General features: G+C 37.6%; 1 protein-coding gene across 1 annotated transcript in view; it reads left to right on the forward strand.

Annotated features, from left to right (window-relative positions):
* Nucleotides 1-20,719, forward strand: part of LOC126457585 (TATA-binding protein-associated factor 172) — a 291,210-nt gene that overhangs the window by 260,638 nt on the left and 9,853 nt on the right. The window contains exon 34 of the mRNA XM_050094016.1: nt 10,336-10,472. Within this exon, the coding sequence (XP_049949973.1) occupies nt 10,336-10,472 (137 nt within the window). The remainder of the gene's footprint in view (nt 1-10,335; nt 10,473-20,719) is intronic.

The following is a 20,719-nucleotide window of genomic DNA, read 5'->3' on the forward strand; positions in this document are numbered from 1 at the left end:
ACAGTGAGGCTCTTCAAAGGTTCCAGAAATACAGAAGCCAGCAGCTACTGTATTAACCTGGCCTGTCCCTTCCTAGGATATACAAAGGCTAAGTGGAAAGTTCTCACTTTGTCACAAAAAATTGCACTGATATAAATAAAATTTTGTTTTTCTTACTCTGGCACTTGCTACACAATAACGTAAGACAAGTTTCAATTTGATACACAGTGTAGTTTTGTGTAAACGGATTTTTAAAATAAATGTAAAGTCTTTGATATGATATAAATGGAGGGACTGCAGGTAACAACTTACTGTACAGCTGAAGTGTTGTGCAGTACATAGGTACGTAAACAAGAGTGATATCTTCCTCCAGAGGTAAATTGCAAATAATTCACATACATATACATCGGCACAGCTAGAATGGCCCAGAATAAGCTGAGACAATGTGGCCTTGAAGTTGTGTGTATGAATACAGGGTGAACCAGAACTCCACACACAACAAAACCTCAGAGACTGTTCAGGGATATTTTCACAGTATTTTGGCATAAGGGACCCATGGTCTCCAGTGACTCATTATAGAGTAATTGCAGTTTGTTTTGTTTCTTACACCTGTCTACCTATTATTTGTACTGCCCTGCAAACATACACACAACAGCACAAATGCCGAGCGTTTGTGGTCTGTGTCTTGTTTGGAGATGTGTGGAAACGAACGTATGTTCCACTCACCCACGGTGCTTGCTGTTGACAACAGTAATGCTTTCATTCAGTACCACTATTTTCTTTTTTTGTTCTGTTTTACAGCAATTTTAGTTAAATGTTAACAGTGAACCACAGCAGAATGGACAGTTTTACGGGTAAGGAGGTTGGCTGATGTGCACCTTGTGTGAGGATTCACTGAAAGCAATTGAAGAGCAACATGACAATGCCATGCTGAGCTGTTCTCACAGAGACGGCAACTGCGTCACAGTACTTTTGCATTTGCAGATTACTCTGTGTTTTGTGTTTTACATTTTGATGATTGCATATTACAGACTTTTTCACTTTCACAGTATTTTCACATGTAATTACATTGTTATTCTGTATTGAGCCACTGAAGACCACGAGTCTCTTATTTCAAAACCCTCAGAAAATATCGCTGAACAGCCTTTGAAATTTTGTCGTTGGAATTCTGGTATTGTGTATGAGGTGGTCACAATCCAATGGCTTAGCAGCATTTTCAGTCTTGTTTATGTGCCTATCACCCAACAGTGTCTCGCCTATGCCATGAATTTACTCCTCCAATTTCTGAAGTTTAAAGTAATTGTGTTATGTGTGGGTGTTTCATTAGACAAAGTATATTAGCATAAAAAGGGGGCTACATTGAAAATAAGTTAATTTTTTATGTTGAGAACACTCTTTCACTGTCTGCTTGAACAGTTGTTTTGTTGATGTCTGAGCAGGAAAGTGAATGCATAGAACTAAAATAGGACTAGAATTAAAAAGTAACCTAAATCTGAAACTTCATTCTAGTTAGAACAATTCTTTCCTATTCTAATTGTAAAAAATGAATTAGTGTCCTGTCTTTCATAATTCAAATACTGACCAGATATTCTCCCAATAGAAAAACAAAAGAGAACTTACACATGAAATAAGAAAAGACAACCACTCACATATAACAGACTGATATGAAGCGCATACCACACACATAAAAAAGTGTCACTAGTTTTTGAGCTCTGGCTCTTTTTCTAGTAGATAGTACACACAACCACACAGACCTGCCAAACACACACTACTACAGCTACAACAACACTGAAGATTGATAGTCGATTATTGAAAGCATTTACCTGGGCTGATGGATGCGGGGATGGGAGGGGATAGCAGGGGAGTGTGAGGCAAGGTGGGAAAGGCAGTGATCAGCATTTGCATAAGAGTAAAGGAATTCTGAAGGGTAGGGCATGTGAAAGGTATAGAAGAGGGAGAGGAAGATGGGTGGGAAGTGGGGTGGATAGAGAGAGAGAACTAAAGGTTATTTGATTAAAAACTAGCAGGAATTTTTGTTTTTCTTAAAGAATCTTTATTTATTCATCAACGTCAACTTTGTCCTCTTCAGAGTAATCCCACACAGGTATAATATACTTGTACCAGCACTTTTTCAATCCTGGAAGCACTTCTGGAACTCATTTTTTGTTATGGAGTTCAGCTCTTCAGCAATTCCGTTTTTATCTCATCATTGGCTTAGTCAACACAAATTTTTCATAAGTGCTACAAAACAGCTGTTGGTTAAGAATTTTCAACGATCAGCAGAAATTTCAACTCTACCCAATTCTAACTCAGCCAATGTGAAATGTCAGCTACCTTTATTGCACCAAAATGTTAGAGGAATGAGAAATAAAATTAATGAATTAATTTTCTGCATAGTCCTCAGACCCAGCTGACATAATCTGCCTGTCTGAACATCATGTGACCAATGATATAGAACATTTAAGTGTTACAGGAAAGGGTAGCATCTCACTTTTGTCGAGCAGAAATGGAGAAAGGAGGAGTTGCCACATTCATCAGGAACTGTCACAAATATAAGAACATAGACATTCATAAATTTTGCTTACAACAGCATATGGAAGCATGTGCAACAGAAGTAGAATTTCATAAGAAAATCATTCATAATATTAAAAGTATATTGAGCACCTCCAAGTAACTTTAATCTGTTCATAAACCACCTTAAAGCTGTACTGGCCCATTTAACAACCAAAAACAAAGAAATAGTGGTTGCTGGTGACTTCAATGTAAATTTCCTTAAAGACTCTTCCAATAACAACTTATTTGAGTTAGTAACATTGTCATTCATCTTAATCCCCACTGTAAAGTTCCCAACTAGGGTAGCCAGTTGCTCACAAACAGCCATTGATAATATCTTTATAGAAAAGTCCAATGAACAAAATTGTGTAACAAAACTAATAGTCAATGGCCTCTCAGAACATGACTTGCAGTTACTTCTGTTAAATGTTAATACAGAATAGGGTATAAAATATGTTAAATCTGAACTCAAGAGGGTAATCAATAAGCCAAAAATTGATTATTTTAGGACACTCCTCAGAGACATTCACTGGACTGATGTTTACAGTGCTCATGACATGAATGAAAAATATAACATTTTTGCTAATAAAGTGCCTACCCTATTTGAACACTGTTTTCCCCCAAAACTAACCAACGTTAGTGCAAAGTCTACAAAGAAGCCATGGATTACTCAAGGAATAGAGGTATCATGTAAAACAAAAAGAAAACTGTACCTGTCAATCCGAAACAGTGCTGATGTTGATGCTATAGCACATTACAAGAAATACTGCAAAATATTAAAGACTCTAATACGGACATCAAAGCAAATATATTACAAGGAAAAGATAGTCATATCAGATAACAAAATAAAGACAATATGGGATATAGTGAAGGAGGACACCAGTAGAACCAGACATGAAGAGGGGCAACTAGCATTAAGAGTAAATGATACATTGGTGATGGATGTGTATAGTGTTGCAGAACTTTTTAACAAACATTTTATAACTGTTACTGAAAAGATGGGGTTCTCATGTTCTGTAGATGCTGCCATGGGATACCACAAACCAGACATTTCAAGTAACTTCCATAATATGAATTTGATCCTCACTACCCCAGCAGAAGTAATGTCCATCATAAAATCTTTAAAATCAAAACCACCTAGTGATTATGATGAAATATCAACAAAATTAATTAAAGAATGTGATTCTGAGTTAAGTAACATATTAAGCTATCTTTGTAACCAGTCATTTATCAGTGGAATATTTCCTGAATGGTTGAAATGTGCTGAAGTTAAGCCACTGTTTAAGAAAATAGATAAAGAAATAGCATCAGATTTCCATCCACTTTCACTTTTCCCAGCATTCTCAAAAATTTTAGAAAATATAATGTACAATCAGCTTTATAACCATCTTATCACAAATAACGTCAAAGTCGCAGTTCAGATTTCTAAAGGGTTCTGATATTGAGAGGGCTATCTACTCATACAGTGAAAATGTACTTAATTCATTAGACAAAAAATTGCAGGCAACTGGTATATTTTGTGATCTGTCAAAAGCATTTGACTGTGTAAATCACAATATCCTTTTAAGTAAATTAGAATATTATGGTGTAACAGAAAATGCTGCAAAATGGTTCAAATCTTCTATCTCTGGCAGGAAACAAAGGGTGTTATTAGTAAAGAGACATGTATTAAGCTATCAGGCATCATCCAACTGGGAACTAATTGCATGTGGGGTCCCACAAGGTTGCATCTCAGGGCCCTTACTTTTTCTTGTGTATATCAATGACCTTTCAACAGTAATGTTACCAGATGCCAAGTTTGCTTTGTTTGCCGATGATACAAACAATGCAATAAATAGGAAATCAAGTGCAGTCTTAGAAAGATGGTACATTAGCTTATTTGTTTTAGTTGTAAGTATTTGTCATGTATTATTGTTTTTCTGACATGTTCTACATCCTGGAGGACCTCCTCACTATGTATCAATTGGAATGAAAGTAAATCTAATCTAATCAGATACATAAAGCCAGCAAAATTAAAAAATTCTCAATCAGTCTGCTACTGTGGCTGCCCTGGCTACTGCCTGCACTGTGGTTGACCCCTCCTCTATGGTCAAGTGGGAGGTTGTTCCAAGCTGTGGCATGCAGCAAAAGACTTTCTGAGGGGCTGATTAGAGGGCCCCCTGGTTCATCTGACAAACAGGTTTCTTTTGCTGTCTGCGGCTGACAAAGTCCCTGAGTCAGAGGGAGCCTCACAACTCTGACGGTTTGGGTATTCACAGAGGGTGGGTTTACAGGTAGTTAGGAGCTCAAACATGAGGTACATAATGGGACTGCTTAGGGACATGGCTGCCAAGGAGGGCATGGAATCCAATGTGCACTCTGTGTGCATACTGGAAGGAGTTATTCCACATGTGGAAATTGTGCTTTTGGGTGTCGTAAATAGCACAGGGTGCAGCCAGCTGCAGGTGGTGGCTCATGTTGGTACCAATAATGTGTGTCGCTTTGGATCGGAAGAGATTCTCTCTGGTTTTCTGCAACCATGTAGGCGGCAGACTCTTCAACTTTCACCATTGGGTGGTGAGTTTCCAGATTCCACTTAATAAGTCAGAGGTCCTCAACACACAGGAATCAACTACACAGATACTAGGGGCTGTGTGGAGGGGACTGGTAAGTTTTTGAGGTTAAGAGGTATCTGGGAAACTATAGGAACAAACACAGAAAGGTAGACCTAGAAACAGTCACTATAATAATTGTAAATTGTATTAGCTATGATGGGAAAGAAGAAGAGCTCCAAGCTCAGGCACAGAAAGCTGTCTAAAACCAGAATAAGTTCAGCCAAAATTTTACAAAAGACCGAAGTAGTTTACCTTGTAATGAAACTGAAGTAGATAATTCATGTAAATTAGTATGGATAGAGGTTGTGCTTGACCGGAATAAATTAATAATTGGTTCGTTTTTACTGACCCACTGGCTCATGTGGTACAGTTGCTGAGCAGTTCAAAGAAAACTTGAGTGTTGTATCAAATAGGTACCCCCACTCATACAATTATAGTTGGTGGTAACTTCAATCTAACCTCAATGTTGTTGTTGTTGTGGTCTTCAGTCCAGAGATTGGTTTGACGCAGCTCTCCGTGCTACTCTATACTGCGCAAGCTTCTTCATCTCCAAGTAACTACTGCAACCTACATCCTTCTGTATCTGCTTAATATATTCATCTCTTGGTCTCCCTCTATGGTTTTTACCCTCTATGCTACCGCCCAATACTAAATTGGCGATCTCTTGATGCCTCAGAACATGTCCTACCAACTGATCCCTTCTTCTAGTCAGGTTGTGCCACAAATTCCTAATCTCCCCAATTCTGTTCAGTACAACCTCATTAGTTATGTCATCTACCCATCTAATCTTCAGCATTCTGCTGTAGCACCACATTCTGAAAGCTTCTATTCTCTTCCTGTATAAACTAGTTATCATCCATTTTTCAGTTCCATACATGGCTACACTCCATACAAATACTTTCAGAAATTATTTTCTGACACTTAAATCTATACTCGATGTTAGCAAATTTCTCTTCTTCAGAAACACTTCTCTTGCCATTGCCAGAGTACATTTTATATCCTCTCTACTTCGACCATCATCAGTTATTTTGCTCCCCAAATAGCAAAACTCATCTACTACTTTAAGTGCCTCATTTCCTAATCTAATTCCCTTAACATCATCTGGTTTACTTCAACTACATTCCATTATCCTCATTTTGCTTTGGTTGAAGTTCATCTTATATCCTCCTTTCAAGACACTGTACATTCCGTTCAACTGCTCTTCCAGTTCCTTTGCTGTCTGACAGAATTACAATGTCATCGGCAATCCTCAAAGTTTTTATTTCTTCTCCATGGATTTTAATTCCAACTCCAAATTTTTCTTTCGTTTCCTTTACGTCTTATTCAATGTACAGATTGAATAACATCGGGAATAGTCTACAACCCTGCCTCACTCCCTTCCCAACCACTGCTTCCCTTTCATGCCCCTCGACTCTTATAACTGCCATCTGGTTTCTGTACAAATTGTAAATAGCCTTTCGTTTCCTGTATTTGACCCCTGGCACCTTCAGAATTTGAAAGAGAATATTCCAGACAACATTGTCAAAAGCTTTCTCTCAGTCTAGACATGTAAGAAATGTAGGTTTGACGTTCCTTAATCTATCTTCTAAGATAAGTCCTAGGGTCCATATTGCCTCACGTGTTCCAACATTTCTACAGAATCCAAACTAATCCTCCCCAAGGTCGGCTTCTACCAGTTTTTCGATTCGTCTGTAAAGAATTCGTGTTAGTATTTTGAAGCTGTGACTTATTAAGTTATCAGTAAACTATCGGTAATTTTCACATCTGTCAACACCTGCTTTCGTTGAGACTGGAATTATTACATTATTCTTGAAGTCTGAGGGTATTTTGTCTGTCTCACACATCTCGCTCGCCAAATGAAAGAGTTTTGTAATGGCTGGCTCACCCAAGGCTATCAGTAGTTCTAATAGGTTGTTGTCTACCCCGAGGCTTCGTTTTGATTTAGGTCTTCCAGTGCTCTGTCAAATACTTCATGCAATACCATATCTCCCATTTCATCTTCATCTACATCCTCTTCCATTTCCATAATATTGTCCGCAAGTACATTGCCCCCGTATAGACCCTCTATATACTCCTTCCATCTTTCTGCTTATCCTTCTTTGCTTAGAACTGGTTTTCCATCTGAGCTCTTGATATTTATACAGGTGGTTCTCTTTTCTCCAAAGGTCTCTTTAATTTTCCCCCTAGTGTTATATGCCTGTACGTCCTTATATTTGTCCTCTAACCATCCCTGCTTAGCCATTCTGCACTTCCTGTCGATCTCATTTTTGAGACATTTGTATTCCTTTTTCCTTTCATCAATTAAATTCAATATTTCTTCTGTTACCCAAGGATTTCTACTAGCCATCGTATTTTTACCTACTTGATCCTCTGCTGCCTTCACTACTTCATCCCTCAGAGCTACCCATTCCTCTTCTACTGTATCTCTTTCCCCCACTCTTGAGAATTGTTCCCTAATGCTCTGTATGAAACTCTCTACAACTTCTGGTTCTTTCCGTTTATCCAGGGCCCATCTCCTTAAATTCCTACCTTTTTGCAGTTTCTTTAGTTTTAGTCTATAGTTCATAACCAATAGATTGTGGCCAGACTTCGCATCTGCCCTGGAAATGTCTTACAATTTAAAACCTGGTTCCTGAATCTCTGTCTTACCATTTATAATCTGTCTGAAACCTTCCAGTGGCTTCAGGCATCTTCCAGACGTATATGCTACATAAATTACTAAGTGATGGTACTGATCCCCCCTTGTACACAAAATGAGTTGGACCACTGTTGAGGAAGCAAGGAAAAAAGCATGTGAAATTTAAAAGAATACAGAATCCTCAAGATTGGCGAAGTTTTACAGAAACTTGAAATTTAGTGCAAATGTCAATGTGTGATAATTTTAATAGTTTCCACAAAAAAACTCGACATTTGACAGAAAACCCAAAGAGATTGTGGTGACATGTAAAGTATACCAGCAGCAAGACGCATTCGATACTTTCCCTGCACAATAAAAATGGCGATATCACTGATGAGAGTGCCACTAAAGCTTAGTTATTAAATATGGTTTTCCAAAACTCCTTTACCAAAGAAGATGAAGTAAATTTCCTGAATTCAAACCTAGAACAACTGCAACATGAGGAACTTGAAGTAGATATCCTTGATGTAGTGAAGCAACTTAAATCAGTTAATAAAGGCAAAGCCTCCTGTCCAGATTGTATAACAGTCAGGTTCCTTTCAGAGTATGCTGAAATGGTAACTCCATACTTAACAATAATATAGAATTGTTCGCTCATCAAAAGTTTTGTACCTAAAGACTGGAAATTTGCATATATCATATCAAAACCCAATAAAGGAAATAGGGATAATCTGCTGAATGACAGGCCCATATCACTAACTTTGATTTGTAGTCAGGTTTTGGAACATATACTGTGTTCTAACATTATGAATTATCTCGAAGAAAATGATTTATTGACAAATAGTCAGAACAGATCAAGAAAATATCATTCTTGTGAGACACAGCTAGCTATTTATTGTGATGAGGTAATGAGTGCTGTTGACAGAGGATGTCAAATTGATCCCATTTTTAAATTTCCAGAATGCTTTTGACACCATTGCTCACAAGCACCTTTTAATCAATGTGCATACCTATGGAGTATCATCTCAGTTGTGGTACAGGATTCGTGAGTTCCTGTCAGAAAGATTACAGTTCAGAGTAACTGGAAAAAAAAAGATATTGAGTAAAACAGAGTAATACCTGGTGTTCCCCAAGGCAATGTTATGGGCCCTGAGCAGCCTTCTTAGGTTGTTTGCAGGTGATGCAGTCATTTACCGTCTTGTAAAGTCATCACATCAAAACCAGTTGCTAAATGATTTTAACTTGATATTTGTGTGAAAAATGGCAATTGACTCTAAATAACGAAAAGTGTGAGTACTAAAAGAAATCCACTGGATTTCGGTTAGACAATAAGTCATACAAATGTAAAGGCTGTAGATTCAACTATCAACTTAGGGGTTACAGTTACAAATAACTTAAATTGGAAAGATGACATAGATAATGTTGTGGGTGGACCAAACCAAAGACTGTGAGTTATTGGAAGGATGCTTAGAAAGTGCAACAGGTCTATGAAAGAGACTGCTTACATCATGCTTGACTGCCCTCTTCTGGAGTACTGCTATGCAGTGTGAGATCGTCATCAGATGGGTCTGACAAAGGACATCAAAAAAGTTCAAAGAAGGGCAGCTCATTTTGTATTAATGCAAAATAGGAAGGGAATGCCATGGATATGATATGTGATTTGTGGTGGCATTCATTAAAACAAAGGTGTTTGTCGTTGCAGCAGGATCTTCTCATGAAATTTCAGTCTCCAACTTTCTTCACCAGTGGTGAAACTACTCTGTTGGGGCTCACCTGCACAGGGAGAAATGATCATCATGATAAAATAGGAGAAATCAGAGTTCGCACAGTAAGTTTTAAGTGCTTGTTTTTCCCACGTGCCATTAGAGAGTGGAACAGAAGAGAAATAGCTTGAAGGTGGTTCAGTGAACCCTCTGCCAGGCATTTGTGAATTGCAGTAATCATGTATACATACTGTTTGATCACATTCTGTATGTGATCAGTGTTTGTTTTGATTTAAAATAAAAACATACATCAGTAAAGCAGTGTGCTATTTTTAAAACTTAACAAATATGCTTCAATGTCATATGCTGCATTCCTAGCACATTAGGGTAAGTAAACATCCATTGTAAACCATGAAACTGAAGTGCTGTGTTATTTGTAGCCACTATACTGAAAATTTTGTGTGTGTGTGTGTGTGTGTGTGTGTGTGTGTGTGTCATAATGCCGGGCTCATTTGAACACACAAGTTTTTAATAGAATAGTGAAAAAGTTCTGTAGCAAGTTACTCTGTGTTAAAAATGTAGCAGTACGAGTTTAAGGGAAGTAATTATTAAGCACACCAGGTCCAGGTAGCTTGGAACAATTCCTGCCTCTTTGATAATCAATTGAAAGGCACTTCTTTTCATATGTGCTGTGTTGCACACATGAACAGTAATCCCCAGTTCTTTGAAGAATTTCAGTAACAAATACATAAACTTGTGCCTATCATAAACTAATGCAGATATCTTGGCATGTAAAAATAGTGCTCATGTCTGTCGTTTATCTCAAAAGTGAAATACATCTGTACCAAACAATAAAAAAAAGTTGTTAAAAATGTAATTTACTTTACAGGTTATTTTTGTGGAGCATGACTGGAACCCGATGAAAGATCTGCAGGCAATGGACAGAGCTCATAGGATTGGGCAGAAAAAGGTGGTCAATGTCTACAGGCTTATCACAAGAGGAACTCTTGAAGAAAAAATCATGGGGTACATGTTAAACTTTAATTATGTTTATACCTCCAATTTTAAGCACTGTAATTAAGATAACAAACTAAACACAGCTGATTAACTTACTAACTTGACCTCTAAAAAATTGGGACAGTTCAGCTGTCCACAAAGGTGCAAATGTTAGCTCTACTAATAACTGGAAGTTAAGCCCTTAACACCTTCTTAGTGATGATGGAGGCAGTAAGGTAGATCCCAGTGTGTACTGCAGACTACTTTTAATACCCATAGCATAATGTAAACAGTCTTTGCTAAGTTCAGCATTGTTTATGTGCCTAGCCAAATTTTTTGGGCCCTGGTAGGCTACTGTACCATGTATAGGGTTGCAGGAGGTACTGCTGCCACATGGAAGTTTTTGAGACATCAGTATTCCAGCCCAGCTGAAAGAATAGTGTAATTGGTCTGTGGCTTTAGGCCTGGGATATACCAAGGTAGTTCTGCATCTACATGGTGCTACAAAAAATGTGGCTCTCAGAAACAAAGCTACTCCTACTACTTTTTGTTCAACGATCTGAAAAAGTTTTGGTACCAGTGGCAGGAGGAACAAGACTTTTGGTCAGGTGAATACAGGGTTATAAATACAAAATCAGATAGAGGTAATGCAGGAGTAGGTTTAATAATGAATAAAAAAATAGGAGTGCGGGTAAGCTACTATAAACAGCATAGTGAATGCATTATTGTGGCTAAGATAGACATGAAGTCCATGTCTACTACAGTAGTACAAGTTTATATGCCAACTAGCTCTGCAGAGGATGAAGAAATTGATGAAATGTATGATGAGATAAAAGAAATTATTCAGGTAGTGAAGGGAGACGAAAATTTAATAGTCATGGTTGACTGGAATTCGAGAGTAGGAAAAGGGAGAGAAGGAAACATAGTAGGTGAATATGGATTGGGGTTAAGAAATGAAAGAGGAAGCCATCTGGTAGAATTTTGCACAGAGCATAACTTAATCATAGCTAACACTTCGTTCTAGAATCTTGAAAGAAGGTTGTATACATGGAAGAATCCTGGAGATACTAAAAGGTTTCAGATAGATTATATAATGGTAAGAGAGAGATTTAGGAACCAGGTTTTAAATTGTAAGACATTTCCAGGGGCAGATGTGAACTCTGACCACAATCTATTGGTTATGAATTGTAGATTAAAACTGAAGAAACTGCAAAAAGTTGAGAATTTAAGGAGATGGGACCAGGATAAACTGACTAAACCAGAGGTTGTACAGAGTTTCAGGAAGAGCATAAGGGAAAAATTGACAGGAATGGGGGAAAGAAATACAGTAGAAGAAATTCTTCTGGGGTAGCTCTGAGGGATGAAGTAGTGAAGGCAGCAGAGGATCAAGTAGGTAAAAATACGACAGCTAGTAGAAATCCTTGGGTAACAGAAGAAATATTGAATTTAATTGATGAAAGGAGAAAATATAAAAATGCAGCAAATGAAGCAGGCAAAAAGGAATACAAATGTCACAAAAAATGTGATCGACAGGAAGTGCAGAATGGATAAGCAGGGATGGCTAGAGGACAAATGTAAAGATGTAGAGGCTTATCTCACTAGGGGCAAGATAGATACTGCCAACAGGAAAATTAAAGAGACCTTTGGAGAAAAGAGAGCCACTTGTATGAATATCAAGAGCTCATATGGAAAACCAGTTCTAAGCAAAGAAGGGAAAGCAGAAAGGTGGAAGCAGTGTATAGAGGGTCTGTACAGGGGCGATGTTCTTGAGGACAATATTATAGAAATGGAAGAGGATGCAGATGAAGATGAAATGGGAGATATGATACTGCGTGAAGAGTTTGACAGAGCACCGAAAGACCTGAGTCGAAACAAGGCCCCGGGAGTAGACAACATTCCATTAGAACTACTGACAGCCTTGGGAGAGCCAGTCCTGACAATACTCTACCGTCTGGTGAGCAAGATGTATGAGACAGGCGAAATACCCTCAGACTTCAAGAAGAATATAATAATTCCAATCCCAAAGAAAGCAGGTGTTGACAGATATGAAAATTACCAAACTATCAGTTTAATAAGTCGCAGCTGCAAAATACTAACGCGAATTCTTTACAAACGAATGGAAAAACTGGTAGAAGCCAACCTCAGGGAAGATCAGTTTGGATTCTGTAGAAATGTTGGAACACGTGAGGCAATACTGACCTTATGACTTACCTTAGAAGAAAGATTAAAGAAAGGCAAACCTACATTTCTAGCATTTGTAGACTAGGAGAAAGCTTTTGACAATGTTGACTGGAATACTCTCTTTCAAATTCTAAAGGTGGCAGGGGTAAAATACAGGGAGCGAAAGGCTATTTACAATTTGTACAGAAATCAGATGGCAGTTATAAGAGTCGAGGGACATGAAAGGGAAGAAGTGGTTGGGAAGGGAGTGAGGTAGGGTTGTAGCCTATCCCCAATGTTATTCAATCTGTATATTGAGCAAGCAGTAAAGGAAACAAAAGTAAAGTTCGGAGTAGGCATTAAAATCCATGGGGAAGAAATAAAAACTTTGAGGTTCGCCGATGACATTGTAATTCTGTCAGCGACAGCAAAGGACTTTGAAGAGCAGTTGAACGGAATGGACAGTGTTTTGAAAGGAGGATATAAGATGAACATCAACAAAAGCAAAACGAGGATAATGGAATGTAGTCGAATTAAGTCTGGTGACGCTGAGGGAATTAGATTAGGAAATGAGACACTTAAAGTAGTAACTGAGTTTTGCTATTTGGGGAGCAAAATAACTGATGATGTCGGAGTAGAGAGGATATAAAATGTAGACTGGCAATGACAAGGAAATTGTTTCTGAAGAAGAGAAACTTGTTAACATCGAGTATAGATTTAAGTGTCAGGAAGACGTTTCTGAAAGTATTTGTATGGAGTGTAGCCATGTAGGGAGGTGAAACATGGACGATAAATAGTTTGGACAAGAAGAGAATAGAATCTTTTGAAATGTGGTGCTAAAGAAGAATGCTGAAGATTAGATGGGTAGATCACGTAACTAATGAGGAGTTATTGAATAGAATTGGGGAGAAGAGGAGTTTGTGGCACAACTTGACTAGAAGAAGGGATTGGTTGGTAGGACATGTTCTGAGGCATCAGGGGATCACAAATTTGGCATTGGTGGGCAGTGTGGAGGGTAAAAATTGTAGAGGGAGACCAAGAGATGAATACACTTAGCGGATTCAGAAGGATGTAGGTTGCAGTAAGTACTGGGAGGTGAAGAAGCTTGCACAGGATAGAGTAGCATGGAGAGCTGCATCAAACCAGTCTCAGGACTGAAGACCACAACAACAACAATGCTAGAGTTAAGATGGCTCAGTAATTGTAATATCCAAAAAAAGTTTTGTACCATTTGTGTATCTGCAAGCTTATATGGCCCTGTGTTCAATTGGAGTAGGGAATTGTAGAATAAGCTTTATGAAAGTAAAAAAAATAAGCTTACTGTTCAATAAAAACAAAACAGTCACCAAATTAAAGGCAATAAGTTTATTGGCAGTTCACATCCTTTAAATTATAACCTTCAGCTGGTAGCATTAAATACTGTGTTGCTACACCCCGCATACTGTAACATGCTTGGATACTCCTTGGAATGTAGTTCACAAGGTGATAGAGAGAGTGGCCCTCCTGAAGTCATTCAGTGTTTGAGGAAGATTCCTGTGATGATGCAGAGTGTTAGTTTCAATTGTCCTAAAGCATTTTCAGTTGGATGAATGTCAGCAGATACCACAGGCAATTCCATTTGGATGATTCCTGATTCTTTGAGGAAAGTGTTCACAAGATGGGAGAAGTGTGCTCTTGCATTTTGGTCCGGAAAGATTGTTCATAATGGTCACATAGAGGTCAAATTGATTGTGCAGAGATGGTGCGTACTGTCTAGGTCAACAAAGTGTGCTCCCATTTGAGTAATATGCATGTCAGTCTTGTAGATTCTATTTGATTTAGAGATAGCAGGAAATTCAGGGAAAGAGTCAGGCAAAATGAAGATTCCTCTGTATCTGAACCAGAATGTTTGCAATGTGTACTATGAGCTTTAACTTATAGTGATGAAACAGAGACTTGTAATTCCAAAATCGCTCAAGTGGAAGTTGTTACCACAACAAGAAAAACATTGTGTACACATAATGTGCTAATACATTTTGGAATGTTAGTCTTCGATTGCTCACTGAGGATGACTGGCAGGTGCTCAGTAGTAGTAATGTGAAGTGTACTTAATGACGACCGACTACAAGGCCAAAATTTCTCGGAACACTCAACTAAATTTTCCTGAAAAATTTTAAATCTGACATTAGACAGCAGAGATACATGTAGGTAGAGTTGGTCTTTATTCAGTAGCGGCTTTCAAGTGCCTCTTGGTGGTGGTGATAATGCTTTGGATCAAAATCTTCACATTTTGAAGTTAACTGGTTTTATATTGATTGTGATAATAGTCAGAATTCAAGGACAACAAAGCTTACAACCAACAGGTCACCAATTTTGTTCCTCATTTGCACAATTGTACATATTTGGGTATAGCAGCTCTAGTATGACGTTCGACTGTTGCATTTTTGAGAAATAAAGGTTCAAAGTGTTATGAACCTGTTGAATGCCGTATGAGAGCACCAGCTGTTAAACAGTAAGGTTAATGCAACTGGTTAAGGTGCAAACCTAGAAGTCTACTTGTACTGCGATCAAGTCTGCTTATTTTTATTTCGTTTCATCAAACACTTTTATCTAAAAAAAAATCATGTTTCTTTAGAAAGGAGCGATAATAATAACAACAATAATAATAATAATAATAATAATAGTAATGATCAAATCATGTTTCTCCAAAAAGGTATAATGATAATAATAACTATTATTATTATTATGTTTGTGTAGGATTAGAAAATAAAAATAAGGGGACTTGAAGTATAGGCAGACCTCTGGATTGGCACCTTAACCAGTTACATTAACGCTGCTGTTTGACAACTGGTGTTGGTGTATTGTATTCAACAGACTTGTAACGCTTTAAACCCTTATTTCTCAAAAATTATGAGGAAGGCATTCTACTTGAGCTGCATTTGCTGCATGTAGGTATGTACCAGAACTGTGCAAAAGATGAGCAAAATTGGAGACTTGGTGGGTGGATGTTGTAAACAGTAGTTAATGTTTTTCTAAATCACTTTATAGAGCAGTTGTAAATTTTTCATTGATTTTTAAGGTAAAAAGAATGTATTACGTTACTATATTGTACTAATAAGTTTGTTCAGTTTTTAGGCTGACTTGTCTAATTAACAGAATGTAACATGATCTTGGTTTCTGCTATAGTGGCAGTTATACCATGTACAGGAATCATCGCGTTTCTTGGGAAAGTATTCAGTAAAATTCTGATTAAATGAGAGTGCCAGAGTTGCACAAGATGACTGGACTGCAATCAAGTCTGCTGGCTTTAATCTAGATGTTCCCAGCAGCTTCACCGCTCTGGAGACTGTGAATAAAAGTTTGCAGACAACCTGAGGATTTCTGGGAAACTTATAGGTGGGGGGGAGAGGGGGGGGGGGCGCTACTAGAAGATTACTGCTTTTTTAAATGATATGATGATTTCTGTGGTCCATCTAACAAATGATCAAAATTGAGGTCTGATGGAGTAGTATACATTGCCTATCTAAGTAAATCTGATATATCTGCTTTTGATGGACTATTTTTTTGTCTCTCCTGTTACGATAAATTCATGGAATTTATAGTAACCTGTTATTTTATTCTTCTCTCTAACTGCTACTGCCATGTGGGTGTGGAATGACATGTGATGAACATTCCTCCACTAGACATCAGTTTTGCCAAATCATCTGTTAGAGAGATCACAAAAAAGTCACTAGGTCACTAATGACTAAGATGGTATATCAGCCAAAGTAAGATAGTCGTGTAGAAGTTAAGTTTTCCTACAGAAAAGAAAACATAGTTGCATGAATAGGCTAGTTTCCTGTGCTAAAAATATAGTTTGGATTGTTTTTATTCAGAGTTGTTATAGCATTCAAATCACGATTGTTTTTATTCAGAGTTGTTATAGCATTCAAATCACATTTATGATCAATATTCTCATAAAACATCTGTTATTTTTATGTAATTAAAGCTTAAAACTGAATAAATATCAAGATTTGGTCATGTGATCAAAAACACCATGTTATTGGCTGAAGCTCCAGTAGCATCACAGGCTAGGAAGAGTAAGACTGAGATGTGCATGTGTTATGGGAGTGTTAGCTGAAGTTACTAGGTTTTTATGTACTTTTTCTGCAAATAGTTTAGCTATTTAGTGATGGAAAATGCATTTACAACTTTTAAGTGACAATAGAAAAGAATTTTGTGAATGCTGATAGTGGAAACCTTTTCCCTACTCCCTGCAACATATTGAAACCCACTCAAAACTAGGGATTGTAGAACTTTTGCAAGTTGGCCCATATCTTATATCTAGATTTTTGACTGTCAGTCATGAAATACGACCCAAACCAAGAAGATACTCAGCAGAGCTAGCTCCCGCTCATAGCATGCACTCTGTGGCACAGTGGATAGCATTAAGTGACTGCGATTAAGAAGATCACAAGTTTGAATCCTGGAAGGCTCATAAATTTTTAAAAGGTTTATACAATAACCTAAATATTGGCACCCTTAATATATTAACCCTCAATGGAAAAATGGAAAAAATAGCAGATATACTACCAGAGAGAAAGTTAGATATTTTGGGATTAAGCAAAACGAAGCGGAAGGGAAAAGGTGAGAAGAACTTGAGAGGAGGAGGAAAACTGCACTGGAGTGGGAATAACAGGTTTGGAAGAAATGATGTGGCAGTGATGGTGAATAAGAATGTACAAAGCTCTTTTGAAAGTGTGACATATGTATCAGACAGGATCATAATTTTAAACCTCAGATTCCAAAAGGAAACACTAAAAATTATCCAGATTTATGCACCTCAAGTGGAATGTAGCGAAGAAGAGAAGATGGACTTTGAAAATGAGTTAGAGAACCGTATATAGAGTGCCAATATAGTGATGGGGGATTTAATGCACAGGTAGGCAAAGACAGAAAGGAATTTGAGCAAGTGTTGGGATGTCTTGGATATGGAGACAGAAATGAAGAAGGGGAAAGACTCCTGGATTTATGCCAGAGGAATGGAATGAAAATAGAAAACAGCTGGTTTATGAAGAGAGAAAGTCATGTTATCACCAGATACAGTTGGGAAGGGAGAACCAAGAGTGTAATTGATTATATTCTAGTAGATGGGGAATGGGGAGAGAAAGTAATAAATGTGAAGGTAATTTCAAGTGTGAGTGCAGATGGAGACCATAGATTACTGGTGGGACAATGGAAAATGAATCATTGTGTGAAAAATAGAAAACAGAAGAAAGTGATGATGATATGGGATTGGAAACTGAAGGAGAGTGAAAGTGCTGAGATGTATAGAGAATTAGTCTCACACAAATTTCCAAAAGACGTTTTCTGCGATGTAGAAAAAGAATGGAGTTTATTCAAAGACACTTTAGTTGAAGCAGCACAAAAAGAACGTAGTAGAACATCTCGAAAGGAAAAAGTAAGACAAGTTGGTGGGATGATACCACAATCCAAGCAGTTAGCATGGAGAAAGTGGTGGAAAACTAAAAATGACATGGACCATAAAAGATATATAGAGGAAAAGAAGTGGAAAGAAATAGTGGAAACAGCAAAGAAAAAGGCATGGGAAGAGTTTACAAAAAAACTTTAAGAAGATGTGAAGAGCAATAAAAAATGTTTTATAAAATGATGAAAAATAAAAAGGAAGGCTTCTGAAGTACCAGTAGAGATGGAAACAGAGGATGGTATGGTGATTGAAGACCCAAGGAATATAAAAGATCTCTGGAAAGAACATTTTAAGAAACCGTTAAACGCTGAGGAGCAGGTACACAAGGAAATAACAAATAATGGAGAAATTGAGAGAAGTTGGGAAGCAGAATTAGGATAAATTACATGGGAAGAAATGGAAATAGCTGTGAAGAAGATGAATGGGGGAAAAGCCCCAGGACCTGATGAAGTATCAGTGGACATAAGAGCTGCAGGTCCAGTGGGAATGCAGTGGAGAAATATTACAATACCTGACGATTGGAGAAGAGGAGACATTGTTCCCATCTTAAAAAAAGGCACTAAAAGACTTTGTAAAAACTACAGAGGAATAACCCTTATGAGTCATACAGCCAAGATTTTTGAAAGAATTTTACTAAACCGAATAAGTGAAAATATAGAAAAGGAGCTGAGTGAAGAACAGCCTGGGTTTAGGAAAGGAATAAGCACAATCAACCTGATATTTTCTATCCGTCAACTGATGGGAAAAAGTTGGGAGTATAACAAAAGCGTGATAGACATAGAAAAGGCATTTGACACGGTTAACAGGGAAAGACTCTGGGAAGAAATGAAGAAAATAGATACAGATGATGGATACATTAATGTAATAAACACAATGTACAAAGGACACAATTGTAGAATTAGAACATCGTTGGGGAACTCTGAATACTTCGAAATAAGATAAGGACTTAAACAAGGAAGTATTCTATCTCCTGCACTTTTTAATGTATTGATGGAGGGAATGAATATGGCAGTTAAAGATATAGTAAAGGAAAAAGACAAAAAGATGATTTTTGCAGATGATATGGTAATATGGGGTGATAAAGAGGATGTACAGTTACAACTTGATGCGTGGAAGGAAATAATGAAAAGGCATGGATTAAAAATAAAAAAAGATAAGAGTGAAGTAATGGTATTTGGAATAGAGAAAGGGATCAACGGAAATATTACTTTGAATGAAGAACCCCTCAAAGTGGTAGACAGTTTCACTTATTTAGGGAGTGAAATATCTAGTGATGGAAGAATAACCAACGAAATTAATAGGAGGCTACAAAAGGGAGGCAATTTCTACCAAACAATAAAACATCCGATTTGGAATAAGGAAGTTTCAGAAAAAGCAAAACTCCTTATGTATAAGAGTTATTACTTCCCTATTGTCATCTATGGAGGAGAAACATGGACAATGACAGAAAGGGACTGGAGCAGACTGCAAGCAGGGGAAATGAAATTTCTTAGAGCAGTTTAAGGAAAAACAAGAATGGGCAGAGTAAGGAACGTAGATATCAGAAAGGACCTTAAACAAGAAAGTATGAGAGAAGAAATTGAAAAAAAGAGATTAAGATGGTACGGGCATGTTAAGAGGATGTGTGGGCAGAGACTCCCCAAAATTATGGAAGAACTAAAGATGGATGGAAAAAGACCTAGAGGGCACCCAAGAACACGGTGGAAAACAGGAGTGAGAATATCTGTGGAAAGGAGAGGTGTGACCTGGCAGCAAGTCAAGGAAGAAAAGTGGTGGGAGGACCGAGCCAAATGGAGAGGACTCTTCAGCACCCAGAATGGGATCCGGATATACGAAATATGAAAATAGTGTAGCAAGGACTCATTGTAGCAGTTCTTTTGATGGTGAGATGTATAGTGTATAGCTTCACATTAATCTTAGTCTGAGAAATGGGCTACTGGGGATGAAGTTATCACCACACTGCCACAGTACAACAAGATGTAGGACAATGAGGTTTTGTATGCAGAGAGATATAAACCACATACAATGTGCAGATAACACAAATATATAATTTTGGACATGATGCGTGTGAACAGCCGTTGCAAATTTAAGTGCATGTAAACACCAAGGAAAACACAATAATGCTCTGTATGTGATGTGATGAAGTTTTGTAGTTGTGATTTGATTTTCATATGAAAGGACTGTTGAGTTGTTTTATAAGTAAGGTAAAGTATTGTCACATGCTAGATTTGAACCAGTGACCGATGGACGTCATCTTATAAAATTTCGACAGTCCACTGTTCTACCAACCGAGCTGTCAGTGATGTACGACTAAGTGTGTAAAACTAATTTTTACTAACGGTTTAATTTTGTCGATTGATGCCATCCTTCTTTGTACAGTGGGAAAGTGTATCTCGGAGACAAATTGATGTTAACTTGAGAGTGCAAGACATTTAATTAAGCAAGGGAATTCGGACATTGACACGGTGGCATTTTGCCGGTACAGTGCAACCAATTTTCACATACCTCAATCTTTGCCACACTCAAAAACACTTTTTCAATTTTTATGGATGTATTTGTACAGTGTGGTACTACAGATCATTTGTAACCCATTTTCCAAAATGTAAATCCCAAAACAAGATATCACTATGTATTAGCTTTATGACAATAGGAGCAGTGAGCTAGGCAGTGA

This window comes from Schistocerca serialis, chromosome 2 (genome assembly GCF_023864345.2).
Source record: "Schistocerca serialis cubense isolate TAMUIC-IGC-003099 chromosome 2, iqSchSeri2.2, whole genome shotgun sequence".
In the NCBI taxonomy this organism is placed as follows: domain Eukaryota; kingdom Metazoa; phylum Arthropoda; class Insecta; order Orthoptera; family Acrididae; genus Schistocerca; species Schistocerca serialis.